The sequence below is a fragment of the Canis aureus genome, chromosome 33 (assembly GCF_053574225.1).
Source record: "Canis aureus isolate CA01 chromosome 33, VMU_Caureus_v.1.0, whole genome shotgun sequence".
Classification (NCBI taxonomy): Eukaryota; Metazoa; Chordata; class Mammalia; order Carnivora; family Canidae; genus Canis; species Canis aureus.
In genome coordinates, this window is record NC_135643.1 from 23147204 (window position 1) to 23171525 (window position 24322).

At 37.9% G+C, this 24322-nt stretch overlaps 1 protein-coding gene across 5 annotated transcripts in view; it reads right to left on the minus strand.

Moving 5' to 3' along the window:
* Window positions 1-24322, minus strand: part of PPP3CA (protein phosphatase 3 catalytic subunit alpha) — a 308774-nt gene that overhangs the window by 124282 nt on the left and 160170 nt on the right. The window contains exon 1 of one of the 5 annotated variants that reach the window (XM_077882135.1): window positions 12665-12914. The exons of the other annotated variants lie outside the window; for them this stretch is intronic. Coding sequence (XP_077738261.1) covers window positions 12665-12761 — 97 coding nt within the window. The 5' untranslated portion in view covers window positions 12762-12914. Of the gene's footprint in view, window positions 1-12664; window positions 12915-24322 lie in introns of those variants that run through there. 5 annotated transcript variants of the gene reach the window in all.

Consider the following 24322-nt stretch of genomic DNA (forward strand, 5'->3'; position numbering starts at 1 on the left):
ACAAATCAAAACCATAATGAGGTATCACCTGACACCTATTAGAATGGCTATCAACAAAATGAGACAAAAATAACAAGTGTTGGAGAGATGTGGAGAAAAAAAGAACCCTTGTGCACTGTTGGTGGGAATGTAAATTGGTGCAGGCACTATGGAAAATGGTATGGAAGGTTCACAAAAAAATTAAAAATAGAACTACATTATGATCCAGCAATCTACTGCTGGGTATCTATTGGGAAAAAAACAAAAACAAAAACAAAAACAAAAACACTAGTTCAAAAAGACATGGGCATCCCTATGTCCCACTGCAGCATTAATTATAATAGCCAAAATATGGAAATAACTTCTGTCCCTCAATAACTTAATACAGAAGATGTGTTTCATATATATATAACAGAATACTACTCAGCCATCTAAAATGAAATGTTGCTATCTGCAGAAATACTGATGGACCTTGAGCATATTATGCCAAGTGGCATTAATCAGACAAGAGAAAGGCTGCAAGATTTCATTTATATATAAAATCTGAAAAACAACAAATAGAACAAGACCCAGATTCACAGATACAGAGAAGAAACTGGTGGTTGTCAGAGAGGACAGAGAGGACGGGGAGTTGGGGGAACAAAACAGGTGAAGGGAATCAAGAAATATAAACTTCAGTTATAAAATAAGTTAGTCATGGAGATGTAATATATGCATGGGGAATATAATTAATAATACCGTATCAACTTTGTATGGTGACAGGTGGTAATTAATATTATTATACTTTATTGTGGTGATCATTTCACAATGTATACAAATGTCAAATTTCTCTGTTATATACCTGAAACTAATACAATAGTACATATCAATTATACCTCAATAAAATAACTAAATAGCAAAACCTGTTGCTCTCTAAATAAATTGCAATTTACCAGACAGAGTTAAAGTTTTATTACTCAAATGTTTGATGCAATGGAGAATGAAAATTAGTCAAAGCATTTTTATTAGCTAAAAGTTATTTCATATTTAGTAATATTTACTAAGTACTTGTCTTCATTATCATCCATTTTATTTAATCTTTACGCTATTCCTAAGATTCCATTTTATGAATGAGAGAAACTTAGGCTCAATATGGTTAAGAAATTTAAACAATGATCCTAAGAGCTGGTTTGGCTTACTCTGGGGTTTGGCTCATTTAACCCCCACAGCTCCCTAAGGAAGGTATGATTATTAACTCCATTATGTCAGTGAGGAAACAAAGGCACAGAGAGTTTTAGGTAAGTGGCCTGAGTTCCTAAGGATAGCAAGTCATACAGCAGATTGAGATGGATTAGTCCTGCCAGTCTGGCCCCAGGGCCCATGGATTAACTCATGCAGAGGGGGAAAACAAGCTAGAATATAGGCATTCTGATTCAGGAGGCCGTTCTTCCCACTCACCACCCTGACCTAAGTAAGTAAGTACTCGGTGGTTTCCTCTCTCTCTCTTCTTGCCCATTCACACACTGACCCACCCCTCCCACCCAGGATAAGAACACGGGCCCTGCCCCAGACTTAATCCAGATCTATTAAATCAGAAGAGATCAGGGATTTTATAATAATTCAACTCTTCCCCTCAAAAGAGACAGGTTTAATTTATGATAGCTTTTTTACCAGAATTTTTTTTTAAGAGTCCGTGAATAAGACTGACTTTTTTCTAATGTCAACAGAAAGGCAGTTTTTTAAATTGATGTTCTATAATGGTTTACATGAACCTTTATTTTTAATTAAGTAAAATGGAATAAAAAAAAAAAAACTCACCTTGCCCCTATCTTAAAATTATTCTTAAACTATGTGCTGTATTGTCACCAGTTTAAAAATTCACAGAACAAAACTTAATCTTATTGTAGGACTGCATAATTCCAGAAATAAATCTTTCAAAAATATACGTTTATGGATGTAGGGCTAATTCTAAAATAGGTATCAACCAGGACTGCCTTTTTCTGCATTGCTCCAGATACTTGAAATATATACATCAAAACTGTCTATACACAGTAATGGGGCCACTGCTAGGGGCAGTATTATTCATAGAGATACAAAAATTGGATTGGCTCTATAAAATATTCTGTCCAGTTCTTATTGAAAATAGCCTAATAGAAATAAATATTCATGTATGAATCATTACAAAAATCATGACATGATAAAGTGACAATTACCTTCCGAAAGTGGTAAAAAAAAAAACCCCCACAAAACTGGAAGAAGAAAAGTATGGTTGGTGCATGTCTGCTACATTCCACACTCTATTCCAAACTGCTATGTGCCATATAATTTTATGATGTGGTAAGTAGAAACCTATACAGCAATTGCAATGATAAAGTGGCCACCAAACTTCAGGAGTCCCTGTATTTAGTTCTCCATGGAAAACCCACTGGCAAAGATCATGTGTAGTAAATATTTCTAATACTTACAAACAAGGTTTGGTTCATCTTAGACAAATAACTTATTCTTTTGCCACAAGTTTTTTGTTTTTTAAAGTTCCTCCCCACCCCGCCCCCAACACACGACATACACATTTTTTGAGGTGTAAGTGCCAAATAAAAATTGTAATTATTTAAGTGGTACAACATGATGTTAACCCAGATTTTCATCTCGAGAAGCAGGTGAATAGCTAACACGATTTCTTCAGTCTCTTCAAACTTAAATATCATTGACCTGGTCAAAAAATAATATTCCCCAACTTACATATAAATGAAGAATCCAATTATGTTAAATGCAAACAGAAATTTCACTATGACTATGGTGAATTTTTTAGAAGCAAAATATGCCTTGCAAGATGATTATTACCTTTTCCTGTTTGTTTCCAAAAAGCCAGGTTTTCCTTTTGGATTGCTTAAAATAGTTACATCAACTCTCTCAGGCTGCAAACGTCTTTAAACTACTCTGCTGCAAAAAAAGAGGATGGCACACTTTCGATTTTCATAAATCAATAGACATCTCTGCTTTTTGTATACGCAGAGGTTATCTGTTCTTTAAAAGTATGGTTAAAAGCAGAAAAATTAAAGTATTCTTCAGAATATTTGTGTAAGTGAAAGTATCCAAATGGATGACAAGGGGACAGGTTTTAGGACTACAGAGGAAAATGAGCTCGGGAAATTCAGATATGCTACCATCAAGAGCAAATGTGAATCCTTGTTGAAGTTCAAAATAATGACTCAGATTTCAAGAGTTTCTTTTTCTCTTTCACAAAAAGAAATGTAATCTCTTTATTGATTATTTGAACACACACCCCCACCTCTGCCCCACAATCACAATGAATTCAATCACCCATGAGTCCTTTCACTAGGTGCTATAATATGGTATAATACATTATACGTTTTCTCAGGCTGTAATTTGGTATTTAATGAAACCAAACAGATTGCCTTAGTGTTGCTATGGGAACATTTATCAGAAGGAAAGGGGCTGGCAGTAAGCTATCTGCTGCCAAATGGGAAAGAATTCATTAGCTCTAGAAGACTGGCAGTCCCAAGAATCTTTTAAATATAGACATTAAGGAAAAATATTCAACTGACAATTTGGTTACACAATCCTAAAATCTCTTTTAACACATAAAGGTGAGAGCTGTGCAGTTCCCACAATAGTTGATAAAGGGATTCTGAACAAATTCAACGACAGTTGCAGATTTCTGAAGAATCTAAGAAAGGGACAGATGGGAGTTGGTTTATAAGAGAAAACTCAATTGCTCCCAAAAGAACAGGGAGGCCAGTGTCTTCACCAGCACACCATAGTTGCTCTGAGGCAGGCAAGCTGATTTCTCTTTTCCCAGGCAGAAGTCTTTAAGTGATGTGGCTATACATGCATTCTGTAGGAAAATTCTATCTTTCCAGTCTGTGCTCCTTAAAAACAACAAAAACAACAATAATCAAACGAACAAAAAAACCCCTGACATATAGCAGGTAGCTAAACAACTGATTTCTATTCCTTTGATTTTTTTTTTTTTTTTTTTTTTTTGTAGAAAATAAATAGGACTCCCTCCTTAACTCCTGAAAATTAATTTTTGGCAATCAATCCACCCAAAGAGAAGCATTCTTAGGCGCACAAGCATGCACACCACTATATATATAGTTTATAATATCTTGTACCTGGATTAAAATTTCTCACTAACAAATCTGACTCTTCCTCTCCCTGTGAAAATTTCCACTTGGCTTCCCCTTCTTCCTTTTGCAGATGGGCACACCTTTGACACACCTTTTGTTAGCCAGTACTCATACCACCCCCTTCTGTACTCTTCCTGCATAACAGGGGCTGGAAGGCTAACAGCTACATTTCTCCCATTCTCCTGCCACGAAGGTTCTGGATAAGGCTTAAATTCTGCCAGTGAAGTGTACTCATGGGATGTGCAAAAGTGAAGGACAGTCAAAGTGATCCTTACTTACCCTAGCACCTGACATGTTATGGACTGTAGGCTTTGGCAAATGCTTGTTCATGACAGCCAATTCCACATTTTACTACCAGGAGCCAGCCTAGGGGCAGTGAGAAGTTATAGCTTTGTTGGGGTTTTCCTTATTTGTGAGGGGTGGCAATAGTTTCCTGGACATTTGTTCATAGTATGCAGTACAAGGAACAACAAAAACAAACAAACAAAAAAACCACTGACACTCTCCCCCTTCTTACAATTTTGCAGGTACTTAATTATTTTAAATTCTTTTTTGGTATGAAATATCTCATATTTCTGATTCCTGCCCTGAATCTTTCTCAAAAAAAAAAAAAAAAAAAAAAAACAACTAGTGATTGGATCTATCAAACTGTAGGATGTTTCTCAATCCACAAGTCAAGGTTGTGGGGTTTTCAGAGAGACTCACAAAAGCACAGAACAGAAGCATGTGTGAACCCTGAAACTGTTCGGTTAAGGTTTTAAAGAAGACACAACATTATTCTCTCATCCTTTCTTATCCCCACCCCTTCTGCAAGACTTAAAACAGACCTTCTGGAAAAGATGCATCTCTTCTTATTGTCATGCTCCTTCTCCTCTCCTTCTCTCCTGCTAGTCCTTGAGCTTGTAAGAGGCCTGCATTGTGGAAGCAGGGCATGGGGTGTTGGGATACCCACTGTGTTCTCCATTCTCCTCTCTTCCTTGTTCTGGTTTGTCTCTGGGTAAGTATACCATAACTTAAAGATTCTGAATGAATTTAGGAATGGAGATAGGTAAAGCAGATCTTGCATTGTTTTTAAGTCTACCTTAGGACATCAGGAAAGAATTCTCCACTTGGCTCAGCCTAGCACTTCTGCAGGCTGCACTGAGGATCAGAGCTAAAGGCTTAGCTAGTAGCTACTTATCATAATAAAGAGATTTTTCTCATGTTCCCTGGTAAAAGCTCATAGGTACTGACCATTGCTTTTTTGTAATTCCCCTTCTGGGCCATCATTCTCTCTACCTAGAAATGTCCACTGAAACTCATTTTGACACAGGACAAAACACTGTCCAAATATTACAAAACTTACTTGTTACATCAACAAAATTTACCTAATCTCAGAATTACCATCCATAAACAAGCAGTCCTTTATGAGATAGCATTTTATTTAAAATAAATTTAAAATAAAATTTATTTAAAAAAAATTTTAAATTTATTTAAAAATTGAAATAAAAGGAACGCATCAAGCTACATTACTGAGATATACTCAAATTGACATTAGTTTGATGGTGGTGATAACCAGACCACAGACACATAAAAATTTCTATATAACAATAATAACAAAATGACTTTTATGTTAAATGGGACTCACCTCACCTAGTTCATTAAGAGAAAGGCAGATGGATGGTATTATGATAAAATGAGCAATGGTAGAACACTGCAGACTTAATAAATTGGTGAAGTAAAATTTCAAGACTTAAATAGGTAGAAGCTGGAACATGTAGTCCATTTAGTAGATTAAAAAAATTAACTTGAATTTGCATGCATGTTCTGATTTATAAGTGTTTTAGGATGAGGCATATGCAACAACCACTGTTGACAACAAAGTACTTCCAGGCAAAGAAATTCTTCTCCCTACAGGCAATCAAACACCAACATGTTGTCTTCAACACTCAAGTTTCATCAGTTAGATTTTCCTTTCACCTTAACCAATTGTTACCTCAGCCTTCTTGAACTACACAATCCAATGGTGTCTCATAACCCATTTTCGTGCCGAAACAGTGGACAGTCGTTCGGCTAGAGCAGTACAGTTCCCACCCAACAAAGATTTCCATTATGCAAAATTCAGTCTTGATACAGACATTCCATGTTTATTTCTGTGCCAATTCCTTTTGCTTCCTAAGGCTATTTTCCCCTAGACACTCTCCCTCCTCCAAAGAAGAGCTAAAAAAGAAAAGAAAAGAACATTTCCAGAATTTGGTTTCTCAGTGCCGAAGTCATATCTGCAAGTAGCATGCTATGTGGCACACCATGTGTCATGCTGTGCCACTATAAGTCTCCACTGGGCAGTTTATTTCCGTGGAGACTATCTTCTGTTATTTTGGATTTCCATATGGGCTTCATATTCCCTTCTATTAAGTCGATCATCTAGAAGTACCTAACTCATCAATTAAAAGATGGATTAAAAGAAAAAAGATGGATAAAAAAGATCATACCTCTATGGATTCCTAAGCAACAATAATACAAACACATTTACCAACTGCTATTTACATTTTATATTTCCTTAGGGTACATTAATACATCTGAGAGCCTGTAACACTGTGTCCAAGCCAAAGCAGTATGACTTATTTGCTCTGTACTTTTGATTTTAATAAGACCTAGATTATTAGAGAACAATAAGACAATTTTAAAAACTGAAATAATAACACATGGCCAGTCTCTCACTTTTTCCTGTCTCTCCTTTTTAATTATACTTGCAATTGAACATTTTAACCTGAATTCAGGAGAAAATTAGGCAAGGAATGATTTGCCTCAAGTCAAATCCCAATGTTTTCACCTGAATATGCCATTTAGTTTCATTAATTGAAGGAAGTGGCACAAATACTGAAGTATGTCTTTGTAGAAGGAAAAATTTGTTAGGCTCTATGAGTGGCCATGATAGCCTGAGAAGTCATGGTCTTTACTGGACAGTAGGGATAATGATTCGTACTATCTCTGTAGTGGGTCTTGGTTAAGGTAACTTAGGATCAAGTTGTTTCTGGATGCGCATAGAACAACATGTTTTTTGGGATACAGCTCAGCCACATGGTTATAGGACAAAGTTTTATTCAGGTAGACAGCTATAGTATAAAACATCTAAAAAGGGCTTAGCAAATATGTAAATCATTTTCAGTGGACTGAACAAGTATTTTACCAAGTGCCAAATATATTCTAGATGCTCTTCTAGACACTGAAAATAGAGCAATGAAAAAAATAAATATTACTGCTTTCTGCGAGTTTACATTCTAGTAAGAAAGACAGATAATAATATTTTTTAAAAAAATGAGCTACAAAGTGTATCACTGGATGGTAAGTGCAACAGAAGAAAATAAAATAAGAGTGTGTGACAGCAAGTACCCGAGAAGCAGTGAGGGTCAGGAGAGAGGACCACTGCTTTCTATAATGTGGTGAGGGAAGTCCTCATTAAGGTGAAGGTTACTTCTGAACAAAGACACAGGGGAGGTGAAGGCTGTACAGATATGTGAGTGATCAGCTCTCCAGCAAGTACAGAGCATGTGTGCGGAACAGAAAGGTGGCCAGGTGAGGCTGAAGTCAACGAAGGAGGGTGGAGGGAACAGGAGATGTAATGAAAGAGATATATGAACAGAAGTGGGGGGGAACTCAGTCTGTAAGGCCTTAATGATGAAGGCAAGCACTTGTCTTCTTCTGCAGCAGGAAGGGAAGCCACTTGAGGGATTGAGCAGAAGAGTAATATAATCCTACCTATGTTTTACCAGGATCACACTGACTGCTGGGTTGAGAATATGTGGCAAGAGAGAAGCTGGAGAACACTTACATGCAGGCCACTACAACAATTTGGCAAGGAAGCTCAGGCCTGGGCAGAGGCAGAAAGGATAAGATTTGTACAAATTCTGGGCACACTTTAAGGCGGAGCCATAAGGATTTTCAGAGACAATCCGTACAGGATATGAAAAATATAGAGACATTAAATGTATAGTTGCTGTATACCATGAGAAAGGACAGTAGAAAGAGCAGACGTAAGAGGGACAGTCAGGAGGATGGTTCTGGACATGTTTAGACTTGAGATGCCGCTTACGGAGACAAATGGAGGGAATCAAGTAGTGAGAAATGGGGGCCCAGACCTAGAGGAAAGGACTGGGCCAGAGATGCAGATTGCATCAGACTGAGGATGGTTTTGAAAGCAAGAGTACAAACGTGATGTCCAAAGAGAGTGCACATAAAGAGAAGCAGTTGGACAACTAAACCCTGGGATGTTCTAAGAGGAGGAAGAAGCACCAAGATGAAAAAGAAAAAGTGGCTAGGACATAAGGGAGAAATAGGAGTATGTGGAATCCTGAAAACCAAGTGAAGAAAGTATTGGAAGGAGGCGAGAGTGTCAACTTGCCAAGAAGTCCAATGAAAGAGGACTAAAATTTGGATGATGGCAAAAAATATGCTCCAGAACTAGAAAACTGAATCTTATTTATGACCACAGATACTAAAAAAAAAAAAAAAAAAAAAAAAAAAAAAAAAGACCACAGATACTACTCTTTGGAAATTGATTTTTAGGAGCTGCATCATCCTATCTGTATGTCTAGCAAGTAAAATCTTTTAATACTATGTTAGATATTTACATCAAGTCTTCTATATAGCTACATCTGCTTTTACAGATACAACGATCCACATCCACATCAAATCTAACACCTTAGCCTGATAAAGCAATGATAAACTCTGGGAACTAATTCTTGATAATTCTATCTTCCCTTTTACACTTATTTGCTGGGTGATTGATAATAAGCATTAAATGAAACAATGATAAAGCTACCCCGTAGACTGCAAGAGAACTGCAAACAAGAAACTGAGATACTGACTCTTCCACAAGGATAACTAACTACAATAAGGAGCTACAGATAAGTACCTAAACAATTATATCTAGACACAAGGGTCAACAACCAGGCCTGCTGGTTCACGGAAGATGAAACGGAGTGTCTAGTATGGTAATCGTGAATAGGCAATTGAGGAAACTGAATATTTTATCCAAATCCTAACAGAGCTTTTGGGAGAAATTTATATTCATCCTTTCTATACAGATTCAGCACAGTGCCTAGAGAAGGTGCTCAATAAGCAGTAAAGAGGAGAATGAATGGCGTTCATGCCCAGAGCTACTACAAAGGGCCAGGCGATTGGGCCCTACACTACTGCAGAGGGTGCTATTCACTGGGCTGCCTCATCATGACTTGCATACCTGACCACATGGTAGCCCTAGGGAGTGTCAATCGGCCTCTGACTTTTATACTGAAGTTGAAAAACAATCATGGTAATGGCATGCATATGCTAACTAACCCTTGAGATCAATGTAAACTGAAAACAGGCTTACAAAGATGTGTCATGCAGGAAGAGTGAGTTACCAAATGCCTACATGTGGATTTGATAATTTTTACCTCGCTAAACGTGAATATCCTGTTTTCGGCATTTGCTTATAAAGAGAGCAGGGATTGATCATACAAATGCTACATACCAGAAACAAGAAATACCTTTTTTAATGCTGACTCTCATATGTGATGACTTTGCAACACTAAAGCAATCCATAAAAAGCACCTTTAAAAATTGCTGATCCAGAAACCAGTTATTTACAAGCCATGTTTACAGGCCATGCTGGTGATTTCTATCCTTTAAAATTTGGGTAGTCATTGTTGATTCTGAATGACTAAAATGTTCATTTTACAGTGAGTGTCATGCAGCATGTTTTAAATTGAGGTAGTGTGTATTATAAGGCAGCCCTAAAGTGTTTGGCTCATTTCCCACATTTCTATCATTTTCCTTGTAAAATCTAGAATTTATTTTCTATCATCTTACCTGCATCGTCCTCATCACAGCCCAGTTAAGGGCCATAACGTAGGATACCACAAGATACTTTAAAGCCACAGACAAAAATGTAAGATTTCTGGATTACCAACTGAAATCACAAGAGAATAGTGACCTTAAAACAAATCACGCAAAATCTCTGTTATTTAAAGCCTCGAGACATTATTTTCCCCTTGATTATAAAAAACCACATAGAAAAACAGAGAAAAAAAAAATCCTCCTACTTCTTACTGAAAATCACCCAAGGAGATCAAAAGCCAGAACCCAGTGCAAAGTAGCTGAGATGATCAGCTTTAATCTCCTTGACTCTCAGGGCTATAATTCTTCCCAAGAGTTGTCAAGCCACATTCAGCCATGTAACAAATACAGAACATTAGACAGAATTTAAAAACGAAAGCAATAATTTTTTTTATTTGCTAATTCAAATAATTAAATAGAAGCTAGCTAATCGGAAAGCAGCTAAAATCTGAGAAAGAGCAACAGGGGGTGAGGTGAGAGGTGTGAGAAAAATGAGAATTTTGTATTTGGCAAAAATGTCCACCATACTCAAATCAACCTCATACCTAGCAGCTCTGTCTCTGCACCATTTAAATTCATTTAAACTCTTATTTATTGAGCATCTACTAAATACCAATACATTGGTACATTAATGACACTGACAAAAATTCCTATTCCCCAAGAGTTCACATTCTAGGCTAGTCAAAATTATTTGGGCAATTGATAAATTATTTTGGTATTTTGAAAAAATGTTAAAAATCAAGTGCCCACTGGAAAAAAGAATTAACTAGAGTCTACAGGAATTCTTAATTGTTTATCTCTTTTATTTACTGATCACATTTTTCAATACTCACTAAAGGACAGGTACATAAAGCAAAGTCCTTGGGTGGCTGTCAGGAGTTGACACTCCTGCTCTACCATGTGTGTAATCTCCTTTCTGAGTCATTTTAAAATGATCAGTTTTTATCGTGGGGTGTGAATCAGGGTCATCTGTGAAGCTTTTGAAGTGTAGAGCTATATCCAGACTTACTGAATAAGAATATTCCACAACAGAGCTGAATACATGTATTCTTTAAAGCCTTACGGTTGGTTCTGATGCCAACTATAGAACAATCCTTTTAACAAACTCTTAGAAGGTTAACAGCATAGGCAAACACTGTGGGTAAAAGAATTTCCTGAGAAGTTCTACAACATGACAATAGTAATAATAATAATAATGATCACTCAAGCTTTGCACTTACTGTTTGTCTTGCATACTTCTAAATTATTTCCTGGTATACCTTCATTCAACTCTTACAACAACCATTATTATTTCTATTCTACAGGAAATTGGAACACAGGGAGGCTGAGTAACTTGGGTAAGGTCCCAAAGCTCTGTAGGCAGCAGGATTGGGTTCTGAATCCTGGCATGATGACGCTCAAGTGCCTGTGCTCAGTTGCCACTCTAGAGGAATTTATTCTAACCATTCATCTATTTACTAATTCACTTAGAAAGTGAATTAGGTATAGGTTCAAGGAAGACAGGCATGTCTCCATTTTTCTTCTGTAATACTTAGCACAAATATAAACAATTATATAATTTGTGTGATACCCATCTCTGCTAGGATATAAGGATCACATGAAAATAAACATGTCTCTCATTGACCCTGGGACCCCCCATATTTAGCATAGTCCCTGATGCATGGCAGCACTCCATAAATATTTGTTGACCAAGTGACTGCATGAATGAATAACAGTCTATAGAAGGCTGATGTGCATTTTCCACTGGAGGAGTCACATTTGGACATAGACTTAACCCAGAATGTTAATAATGCCCTAGAGAGCAGTGGGTGACAGAAAGAGAGAGTAAAACCCAGCACATCCAGAAGACCACTCAATTCTCACAACTGGCCCAGAAGAAGGCGGCAGAGGTTTTAGCAATTATGTTTTGAAGGCAAAAACGCTTGACAAGAGTGTGCCTGGTAATTCATGCTATATTTCCCAAACTTGAACTTGGAGTCAGAAACCTGCATTCAAATCCCATTCCTGACACTCCTACCTGCGGCTTTCGGCAAGCTGCTTAACATCCTTGAGCTTTGGCTCTCTCATTTATAAAGAGAGATATATACTGATCTTGCCTTTTATTCACAGGTATATCCCAGACACTTAGAACAGTGCCTGCCATGGAGTTGGCACTAAATTTATTGTCCAAAAGCAGTGCCATTGAAGGCCTTAAAGAAACATGTATGAGAGTGCCTAGCATTGTGACTAACGCTCTGTTCATCACAGTTCCCTTGTGACTAAATGTCCCTAAAATGTTATTCCCACTTCCCTTTCCCTTTAAAATCTTTAAAGGGGCCATCTCCCTTCCACATTTCAACTTCTTTCTGAGCCATGTGACCCCTTCCACAGTGAATCTTAGGAAGTTTAGACCTACTTCCGTGAAATCAACTAGTTCACTAATGCAAAGGGGAATGGACTCAATCTCTAAACCAGGACAGACTCTAACTTACACCAAGAATTCATTTACTTTCTCATTCCCTTAAGGCATATTAAACGTATGTATCTAAGTTTCCTTCTTTGTAAAAACCATGGCATCACTTTAATACATTTCACAATGATCCTATAAAAAAGGTTTCCGAAATTGCACCACTGCTTCATTATCACCAATTCAGATGAATAAAATCAACCCACTGCATAGTTACACATTAGATTTCTTCGTTCTAAGGCATCGTTACCTGGACATTTAAAATCAGCATCCCAAGATCTGTGAAATTCCATACACACATGAGCTCCATACATCCACTTTCCCGCCAGACTCCTCTCTACCAACATGCCTGCCTCCTTAGTATAGGAGCAGAGCCATCCGGCCAGTGCAACATGGCTGAGACGTTGAGGATGGCTCCTGGGCCCTGACACTGGCTTTTCGAGATTGAAGAAACTGTGCTTTTCTTCATTGGGTGTTACTTTTTTGCAGGGGGTGGTGGGGTGATGGTAGGTGTTATGTGAAAAACGTCCTATAGGCCCAGTTACATTGCTATGAGTAATACATGGATGTGTGGTGGGCAGAGTGTTTATTTAGCCTGTGGTAGGAGGGAGAAGGCAGTGCTTGGCAGTACAAGATTTTGCAAACCCGATGTGCTAAGGGAAAAAATCCAAATTTTAGCGGGCTTATTTTTTGCAACAGTAAAATGAAACACTAAGTGATTTCCACAGTTATATACAGCTTCAACAGTCTACATTTTTATCAACAGCTGAAAAACAACATTGTTATATTTACACCACACACTTATTCTTATGCACCAGGAAAGGCAGTGATGTCAGAACTTATAAAGATATAGCTACAGATAGAGATACAAATATAGATACAAATACAATTATAGATATACATATGAAGATGACAACCCTTTCTGAGTATAAGTTTTAAACAATTTGAAGAGGACTTTCATTCAACCTAATTTAACTTAATTTAATTAAGCTTTATTTTTATTTTTCAAAGTCATTTCTGATTAATAAGCTAACTGAATATAATAATAATTACAACAACCATGTCAATGCTAGTAATAAGATAGCATTTATTGATGTGATAGCATTATAAAAACCCAGGGAGGTATCCATTAGTATCATTAGTATCATTCTTACTTCAGAGAAAGAAAATCTTATTGTAACACAAGGTGCAGAGGCTTTAAGCCATTTAACTAACAAAATGGGCAGATCCAGAATTTGAACCTAGACCAGTCCCACCCCAAAGTCCCAGCTGTAAAACATATTCCAAACATAATACTCTAGAATATTATAAATAACTGTAACAATAATTTCTTAGGGTAGAAGTGAAATGAAATAGGGAAATTATGCTTATGTAGGAGTTAAGGCCGTTGACTTCTACCTCCAGTTCATCTGCGAACTAGCTGAATGTCCCTGTAATGGAACAAACCTTTCTGAGCCTCAGTTTTTTTTTTTCCAAGGTTGAGGGAGAAGTTTACCTGAGCTGATATTTCTCAACTCTGTTTCTGTATGGTCTTTGGTCACAGGGAAGGTAGGCAATTATCTTTTTGTTAACCAGGGCCTCTCTGTTGTATATTTGAAGTTTTGGATCATAGTTCATTATTAAAAGACTTGGGTTGTTAATAAACAGTTTGGAAATCACTGAATTGAGTGATCTCTAAGCTTGTTGTTGTTGTTATATTCATGAGAGACACACAGAGAGAGGCAGAGACACAGGCAGAGGGAGAAGCAGGCTCCTTGTAGGTAGCCTGAGGTGGGACTCGATCCCAGGACCTGGGGATCACAACCTTAACCAAAGGCAGACACTCAACCACTGAGCAACCCAGGTGATCCAAAGGATCTCTAAGTTTTTAAGCTCATTTGATATTTTATAGCTCTAGTAAATACTTATTATGTTTTCATTAACAAGGCTGGCTTCTTTCAGCATGACTTGTTTAATATTAACTCTTAAAACATGAACCAGAAATATTTCTTTTCAAGAAAGTGAAGTAACCAAACTAGCTGATGGATTAACTTTTTCCATTAAGATACCACAAAATTAGTTAGGGTTGGGGACTGAGTCACAGAAGAGTCAAGTGTTTAGGTGTCTTCTATTTTCTAAAAATAAACTTAAATATCCTTTGGTATTTATGCATTGTTGTACTCTGGTTTAAATCTTTTCTAAAGCATTTTCTTGAACTAAGTACAGCATTTCCTTTCAACAACATGTGAAAACCACAGGTATTAATTATAAGAATGACTTTTAGGACTAGAGGAACAGAAAGAATGTGTGCTCAAATTTAAATCTGAGATTAAACATAATTTGAAGTATGTAAGAGAAGCCAGTGGGCACCAGCTAAGGTCTCCTTCTTTATCTAGAATAATATAAACAGACATGCATTCTAAGTATGGGTAAGATGAGATCCTCAGCTGGCCAAGAAGAATAGTGAGGTGGGAGGAGGGAACATCTCCTGCAGTCACATTACAATAGCCGGCAATCACATAGCATCACAGTGCCAGACAATGCTTTAGGAGCTTTGAGGGTATTAATTCACTTAATCACCACAACAATTCTTTGATCTCAACACTGAAGCACAGAGAGTGTAAGTAGCCTGAAGGGGCACAGTGCTGAGAGACCTAAGGATTGGGAGGTGACAGAGCTGGCATTTGATCAGGCACCCTGTGGCTTGCGAAAGGGTGTTATTTGTGAAATTGGAGTGGAGGGCTAGGGTAAGAGTCAAAGCCCTGAAAAACACTGGATGACATGAAAAAGATCTAAGAAATCCATAATGGTGGAAGAAAAAAATATGGGAATGCCCTGGATGAGAAGATTAAAACACAGCCTGAAGACAGGAATAAAGAATTCTAGAAGAAGCTGGCCTGAGACTACTCGTTTTTGAAGCTGTATAAATCAGCAGGGGCCTACAGAGGACAAAAGCCTTCCTTCAGAGTAATAATGGGAGCCTTCAAGGTGATAGCTGAAATGGGGATGTAGGAGCCAGTCTGTGGTAGACTCCTGGGAAACGGTAACAACCAATTTTCAGTGAATAAAAGAAGTGACGTCCAGGTAATTCTTGCACCTTGCTGTCTGGCTCATTTTCTCAAGAGAAAACTGACACACAGTGGGTGAGTCAAGTGGCTCCAAGGTTATCCCAGCTGATTAGGGAGCAGTGCACTACACTTCCCACTATACTGCTTGCATTGTTTTTATCTGTGATGTTCCTCCAGAGTTACTACTTTTTTACAGTTCTTTTTTTTTAAAATATTTTATTTATTTATTTGAGAGAGAAAGTACAAGATGGGGCAGGAAAGGGAGAAGCAGACTCCCCCTGAACAGGGAGCCGGATACGAGACTCGATCGTGGGACTCCGAGATCATGACCCAAGTGGAAGGCAGACAGTCAATTAACTGAGCCACCCAGGTGCCCCCCTTTGTTGTGCTTCTATTTGAGTATTTGCTAAGAAAGGAGTATCTGAGGAGCCCACAGGAAGTTAAAGCTGTCTATGGCGCACGCGCACGCGCGCGCACACACACACACACACACACACTGAGTACCTTATAATTCTGCAGCCGTACACTATATTAAAAAATGCAAGTGCCTGAATCTGTCCCAAATGCTAGACAAGAAGGAAGAAACCAGGAAGTAACAGTCATTGGGTGTAAGAAGCATCTTCCACTCTCTATTTGCAAATTGAGAGAGTTAGCCAGAAAGAAACCTCAGCAGGAGAGGGGCAGAATGTTGTTGGCTCTTTAGGCACAAATAAAATGAATAAAGCTGATTTTACCACACCGTGGAGTAAGTTTGGGAAACTAAAACATTCTATTTTGTTCTGTTTTCCACAGGAAATGGAGAATGAGATCTGTGGTAGACTTCCATTAGCATTATGTGGTCTCCACAAAACCCAACTTTCTCAAGTCTGAAGACATTTAAAGGTAATTATGGGGGAAGATGAGGGAAACATTTCCAGCAGTTAAATAGGGATAGTCATGGAATGGACAAACATCACGCCCCGCAGGTCATTACCTGTGCCCGGCTGCCAACTATGATGTAAGAATCAGAAGAAAATTCCAGGTCAAGGACAAAATGAGAAGGACATGAAGGGCTTACTCTATTTAAAGGTTAGTAGGAGGGGCACCTGGGTGGCTCAGCCATTGAGTGTCTGCCTTCAGCTCAGGTAGTGATCCTGGGGTCCTAGGATCGAGTCCTACATCCGGCTCCCCACAGGGAGCCTGCTTCTCCCTCTGTCTATGTCTCTGCCTCTCTCTCTCTGTATCTCATGAATAAATAAATAAAATCTTTAAAAAATAAATAAAATAAAGATCAGTAGGGAAAAGTGAGTTAATAATGTGATCTATAGGCCAGGTAAGAGCAGAAAAACTCAAGTCTATCACTAAAGAATAACTCTTAAAATCTGCTAAATGTATATGAAAGTAGCACTGAACATGCTGCAGAAGTAAAATCATCAACGTTCTCCATAGTTCAGAAGCAAACAGGTGACAGAACAAAGGTGAGTGGTGGGCCATTGAGGAGGGGACCAAGGTTCTGGGCCTGACCAGGCACTAAGTAGCAGTGAGTGGCCTTGCCAGACCAAGTGCCCTTCAGTTTCCTGATCTGTGAGACTGGTGGTTGAAGTTATCTCTAAATCTCTTCCAAAAACAAAATTAAGATGACTGTTCACTGCAGGACAATAATCACAGGAAGAAAATTCAAATATTTCTCAAACGTAAGAATTTAATAATAGAGATTGATATGGCCAACAATCAGATATATGAGCAAATATTTAACCCTTAGAGGAATAAAGGAAGTGTTCATTAAGTTATTATGTTATTACTATTACTAATATGCAACCACTATAAAAATCCCTCTACCCCTCAAAAAAAAAAACCCCAAAAAACAAAAAAACTCAGTAAAAGAGGTCAACATCCAATAAAATCATCAATAGCTTATGATTAAAGGAGCACTGTTTATTTACATAACTTCTGGCACCGTATGTCTTAGGCTTTTCTCCCACACCAACCAATTTCTTAGGCTTTTCTCCCACACCAACCAATTTCTTTTCTTTTCTTTTCTTTTCTTTTCTTTTCTTTTCTTTTCTTTTCTTTTCTTTTCTTTTCTTTTCTTTTCTTTTCTTTCTTTCTTTCTTTCTTTCTTTCTTTCTTTCTTTCTTTCTTTCTTTCTTTTTTAAGATTTTTTTTATTTATTCATGAGAGACACAGAGAGAGAGAGGCAGAGACACAGGCAGAGGGAGAAACAGGTTCCACGCAGGAGGCCCAAAGTGGGACTCCATCCCGGGCCTCCAGGCTCACACCCTGGACTGAAGGTGGCGCTAAACCACTGAGCCACCCGGGCTGCCCATAAACACCAACCAATTTCTAACCCCAGGATACCACATTTTTGCCAGACTTGGTTACAAAGTTGGGAGTTCCCTCAACTCCCTCCCTCCCACCCCACTCAATAATTTGCTGGGCACACTGTCAGAGGAATATTTACTTATATTTACTGGTTTATCATAATGAATATTATAAAGGATACAGATGAATAGCCAGATGAAGAGGCACATGACAAGGTAAGGATCCCAAGTGCAGGAGCTTCTGTTCTTGTAGAGTTGGGATGCACTGCCTTCTTGACATGTGGTTGTACTCACAAACCCAAAAACTCTCCAAACCCCATAATTCAGACATTTTTATGGAGGCTCATTACAGGCATGATAAGATTATTAACTCAATCTCCTGTCCCTTTTCTTTCCCTGGAAGATGGAGATTGAGCTGAAAGTACCAAGCTTCTAATCATGGCTTGGTCTTTCTGGTGACGCACCCCCACCCCGAAGCCCTCCAGGTCAGAGTGACCTCATTAGAGCAAAAGATGCTTCTATCACCCAGGAATCTCCAAGGTACTTAGTAGTGTTGAGTGAGGACACTCCTATAACTACCATAACTACTTCCTGCCTCAGGAAGTTATACGGGTTTTAGGAGCTCTGTGTCAGAAACTGGGGGTGGGATCCATATATATATTTCTCATTATGTCATGGTGATTTATCAGAATATATTACTTAAAATTCACAAATCCCTTCCCTTTTCACGATGTTTTTTTAAAATATAGCTACCCTAAAGTCATTCAATTAAAAAGCAACTGATCTACTTGTTATTTATATTAGAAAAGCATAAAAAGATCATATGCTTAAAGAATAAAATGTACTTTGGTGAAATAGGCCTTCTACATTTTAAAGAAAAAAGAAACGCCATATGGAGAAGGGCAGGGAAGCGTCAGCTATAATAACACAGATGATTTTATTAATGACAGAAGTCATTCTGGATATTGAAGAACTCACAATAATAAAACCATTGGTTCTGAAATGTTCAGGAAACCCTCATATGGTGGGAAGCGAAATCACACAATAACACAAGTGGAGGTTATCTGTTGCTTTGACACAGAGATGTTTTGAAAGGGTGGCAGGAGGAAGCCCTGATAAGGTTAATGAAGTATCTAATCAAGATACTCACTTTGAAGTCATGTAATATGTACTTTGAGTAAGAAATATACTCATAGAATCAACACGAAAAAGGGCTTTGAGATCACTGCAAATAATCTTCTCATGAATTGCAGGAAGAAATTGTCAGAACTGGCACCACCTCCCTGGATTCCTGACTCAGGGCCCTGTACTCTTTCTCACTGCTTTTAGACAATAGTGTTCACCAGTATCATTATTTTTATCTTCCTTTTCCTGTTATGCTGAGAAAAAAAAAAAAAAGGTATTTTTTTAGTATAATAATGGCAAGAAGATCCTCAACAAAACAACTATCCTACTTGGAACCAAAACAAACAAATGTCAGGTAACTCATATGTGAGTCAGATGAAAGGTGGAATTCAAAGGGATAAGAAAACACAGCAAACAAAACAAGGAAAGAGTTTATGTAGATTCTCTGAGTGGAATTTTTGAATTTTCAATCATGAATTATTTTAATGAATTCCAATTTGTACCAAAAGGGCATATATGAAATAAGCACTGAATAAATCAGCAAATGTTTGATATTTCTTAGCAAAAATGATTGTTGAATTTTGCAGACAAAATAACACAGTCCCTACAACAGTGACTATCATTGTCCAGTGTAGGATGCTACATACAGAAAAATAGTTTTTCTTTTTTTACTAAAGATAAGCATAATAATCCACCCATGTACATACAGTAGGTCTGGGGGTATGAGTATATAAGCATCAATGTTAACGGTAATAAATGATAATTTTCATTCACCGAGATCCTACCACATCTCAGGTATCATGTGAGGAACTTTTCATACATTGCCTCAAGTTTCACAGCAGTGTAAGGCAGAAATTGTTTCAATCATCTGCAAGATGAGTAAAAGCAGAGGGATATATATGTTAGGTAACTTGTCAGGAGGATTAAAATTTATTATGTCTGGTTGATTTTAAAGATGATCTTTTACCAGGTAGCAGAGCCTCATCCTGACAGCATTCTCATTACATACAGAATGTAGATGTTACTTGAAAAAAAACAAAACAAAACAAAAAAACCCTGGAACACAAGGGTGAACACATCCATGCTGTATTTTAGTTCTACTTTCTACACAAATGTTCATATTTTAATTTTTGCCAGTAGTATGGCTTTACCAATAGGCCCTACTTCAAGAGAAAATCAAAATCTCCTCAAAAAGAAACCTAATGTTTATATTTCAAAACTTTATTTAAATTCGTGATGATTACTGACCCTTAAAATAGTGTATCCTACCAGATACCTACAGTCACACGGTGTCCTATTGACCTCTACTGGACAGACTGTTGGTATGCTGCTCCCCTTCCGGTGGGCACATCTGACTCTTCCCAGATGCCTTTGATCAATCATAATGCTTGCTCTGCTATAACGCTTCTTCCCTTTCCTTCCATCATTCTAAAATGGACAATTATCCATCATGAGTCAATTCCCAAAACTATTCCAGTCGCCCTTTGCAAGGGTCATGTCTGTTTCCATCATGATTTTACAACCAGTCCCTTTCTTGAAATGGACATTTGTCATTACAGTTACCTAGCCATCATTAAATGCATCACAAGGCTCCCGAGCTGCTACCGGTCCCTCCAATATCCCTCATCTCAATGGAAAGGTCCCCATTAGCCTTCCTGGCCTGATTATTCAGACTCAACCCAACTAACTATAGAGAACCATCTCTGACAAATCATTTCCCCACCCTCAAAATTTGCATTTTCTAGTTGCCCCCAGCTAATAATTATTTCTATGACTCCTGACTAGTTCCTATCTTACTCTGTCTGTGGAAACCAACACTATTGGCTGCCACTAGCCAACTGGACTGGATCTTGCTAACCTACCAGTTTTCCCAATCTCTTCATCATAGTTAATCCTCCATGATTTTCTTCTTTTCTTGAACTATCTCTAAAATGATGACCCACGCCTTCCAGCTCACCCTTCACTCACTGTGGAAACCAAAGAGGTGCCCAGGACATCACAGGTTCCTTGTAGGTGAACTCAGTTCTTGGGGAGGTGATTCAGAAAATACAGCAACAGAATTGGGCCTAAATTCCATCCAATGACCTCAGCACTTTTTTGTAAAACGTTTGTCACCTTTTGGATACCATCTGAAAGAATCCATTTGCCTGGTTAAAGAAATTTGATTCAATATCAGAGTCATCTTATTCATTGGTGAAGCAGTTCACCTTGTTCCTGGACAACATCACTACTGGCCTTGAATCTATGACTTACTAATTATGAGAAACTCCATACACGGTCCTCTATGACTGCATCATTCTGGATATGGAGGGAACTGACTGCCTGCACTTTGTCCCACTAAGCTAACTTATGTCTTTGTCATAACCAGGAAGGTTCCAGAGGCAAATGAAGAAATTTCTTGCATTCCTGCCATAGTGCTGACACCACTGAGGAAATATGGCAGGTTCTAGGACTTCTTGTGAATCCATGAAGGCCTGTGAAGCTGGGCCTAGAGTTGATTTAGCCTCTAATCTCTGCCTTTTTGTTTACTTTCAGAGGTATCTTTCTTACTAAATGTCTCCAGGTTACAAAGTAAAGCAACTGTCACCAAGTCTCAACAGATGATTTAGTTGGTCCTTAATGAACAAAAGGTGACCGAATGCAAAACGGACTTATGTTGTTGAGAGAGAAAAAGAATGAGTCTTCTGGAATAAGAGAAGGGACTGACAAAGAGTCTCTCTTGGGCCGAACTTCAGAAGGGCTCCTCTGAGACTTATTTTCCTCCAGGCTCATCCTTTGGACCATCTTGAGCTTGCCTGTCCAGTGGTACCAAGAATCTCCCTACCCTTAATATCTCTTCTTAGTCATTTTCCATCCACAGACCTCCCTGCCCCACAGTTTGGCTATGAATTCCCACTTGTCCTTGTATTCTGAACTGAGTTCAGCTCTCTACTGGTCTCTTTTCCCCTTTGCAATAGTTTAGGAATAAAATCTGTTGTTGTTTTTTGTTTTTCCACTTTAATTGATGTCTGTCTCTGGTTCTCTTTGACACATGGTATGTGTGGTCACAAGAAATATGATAAACTTTATAAACTGAGGTAACGCATGCATCGTTTCATTTAGCACATATTAATGAATGTCTACCATGAGGTTGTCACTCTGCTATGTGATAAGAATAAAATGGTGGCCAATAGCAGACAAGGGGTCAGCCTGTGTGAAATTAACTGTCTAGTGAGAAAGAAAAAGCTCTGTCCAATGATCACACAAATAATATTATTATTGCTATGATAAATATTTTGAAGCAAAAGCACATGGTACTATACAGGCTAGTCAGGGTAAGGCTTCCCTGAAGAATAATGAAGGGACATTTAAGCTGAAATCTGACTATTCACGATTATTGGATGCATGTATGGGGGTGAGAGATAGTCTAGAAAGAAGGAACAGCATGTGCCAACTCTCTTATTGAAAAGGAAGGTGGCCATGTTCAAGGACTTGAAAGATGCTGAACAGAAAGAATGCCATTGTAGACAGGTCACAGAAAATAAAGAGATCATGAAGGAAACAGGTATTAGAGGGTACTAAAGACATTTATAGACAATGGAACACTCAAGACTTTCTAAACCATCTTAGGATTTGCAACCTGATGCCTGGTAATTGGACATCACTGTATGTATGTATCTAGCACAGCGTTTGTACCAGGGCAAATGTCCAATAAATGAAAACCTTAAAAACATTTGAACCATCTTAATATGTCAATGTATGGTATTTGTCTTATGTGTAGCATACATTGTCTTATACATAAGACAAATACCATATATCAAGTGATTTTTGGCTCTAGGGTGGCCAATGGAAGAAAACAAGAATATCACTGTCAATCCCAGTCATATTTTACTGACATAAATGTCAGAGAGCAAGCTACAGTTGCACATTACTTAGGAAATGTAAAATCTAGATAATTTGTTGGTAGTTCTATGAACTATTATTTAAAAAGTCAGCCACTCAAATTTGAAATGAAAATGGGTTTGCATCAGAATGATATTCAGCTGTCAAATATGGAGAATTATCGCTCGACACGGGATGCCTGAGCAAGACCCACCCTCCCACATTTGAATTACTTCCAATTTTAAAAGACATCTTAATAGCTTACATTTCACAGTTTTTTTTTTTAATTTCATTCTCTCTTTTTTTTAATAAGGTTTATTTATTTTTTTTTTTTAGTAATCTCTACAGCCAATGTGGGGCTCAAAATCATAACCCTGAGACCAAGAGTCACATGCTCTTCCGACCGAGCCAGCCAGGTCCATCATTCCCTCTTTCTAACTGGGGTACTCACTGCATGAAAAATGTCCATGAATACAAAATTGATTTTTCTTTAATTAAAATTAAGCCTCATTTGCAATTTAGAAAGGATGAGTGGTGGAAAGCCATCAACATGAGGACCTGTTTGCTCCCTCATTCATTCCACAGCCCTCTCAGTATTTACTTATCCATAAAAGGAGAAGTGTGATGTCTGCTATAATATTTAGGTGCACAGTTAAAAGCTCTCTGTACTTCTAATCACCAAACAATGGAAGAGAATTGATGACTGGAATATTAGCTACATAACAATAATAACAGCCATGACAAAAACGGTTAAAGCAATAATAACAACACAGCTACTATTAATTGGGAACTCTGTCTGAGTGCTGTGGTTGCAGCATTTCACTTTATAGGAGTGACAGGCATGAGATTAACACCTCACGCCTTCAAAGATCAGGAAGCTGAGGTTTAGAGGTGTGAAACAAGCTGCCCAATGGTACATACCTAGAAAATTGTAGATCCAAAATATGAATCTAGGGATCCATGATTTTTAACCCTGATACCACACAGGGTCAAAGTAAAGTTATTGCCTCAAGGTCATTAGGCAATGTCACTGTCATTAGATGTACCTCAGGTGACTGGCACAGCAGAGGTTAAATCACACTTCCTTTTCTCACCTCTTTTCATTCCATTCTTTTTATTTTCTCTCTCTTTTTCACCAGATAAACTGGCTGAACCAGAAGTTTGAATATAATCCGAGAATACTGAAGCCCACAGAGAGAAAAGAATCTATAAATCACCTCACTGCTGCTATGCCCTCCAATAAGCTAAGCTAACCAGCCACAAATAATTTGAAAAAGCCCAAAAACAAAAGAACCAACCAACCAAACCAACTAAAAACTCATATTTTTCAGGTTTTCAAGTGGAATGGATATTTTATACCAATAATGCAGACAATTAACTTTCCAAATTGTCACCTAGCTTTGATACATATTTAATAAGTATTAACAGCTTATCTCTTGAAGAAGGCAAAGAAAGCAGTAGTTAAAATTAACCTAAGGTCCACCTTTGAAGGAATTGGCCTTTAATGTTTAAAACATGAGGAGGAGAATTTTAAATGAATAGTTTGTTTCATGTTTATGATTATCTGATAATCTA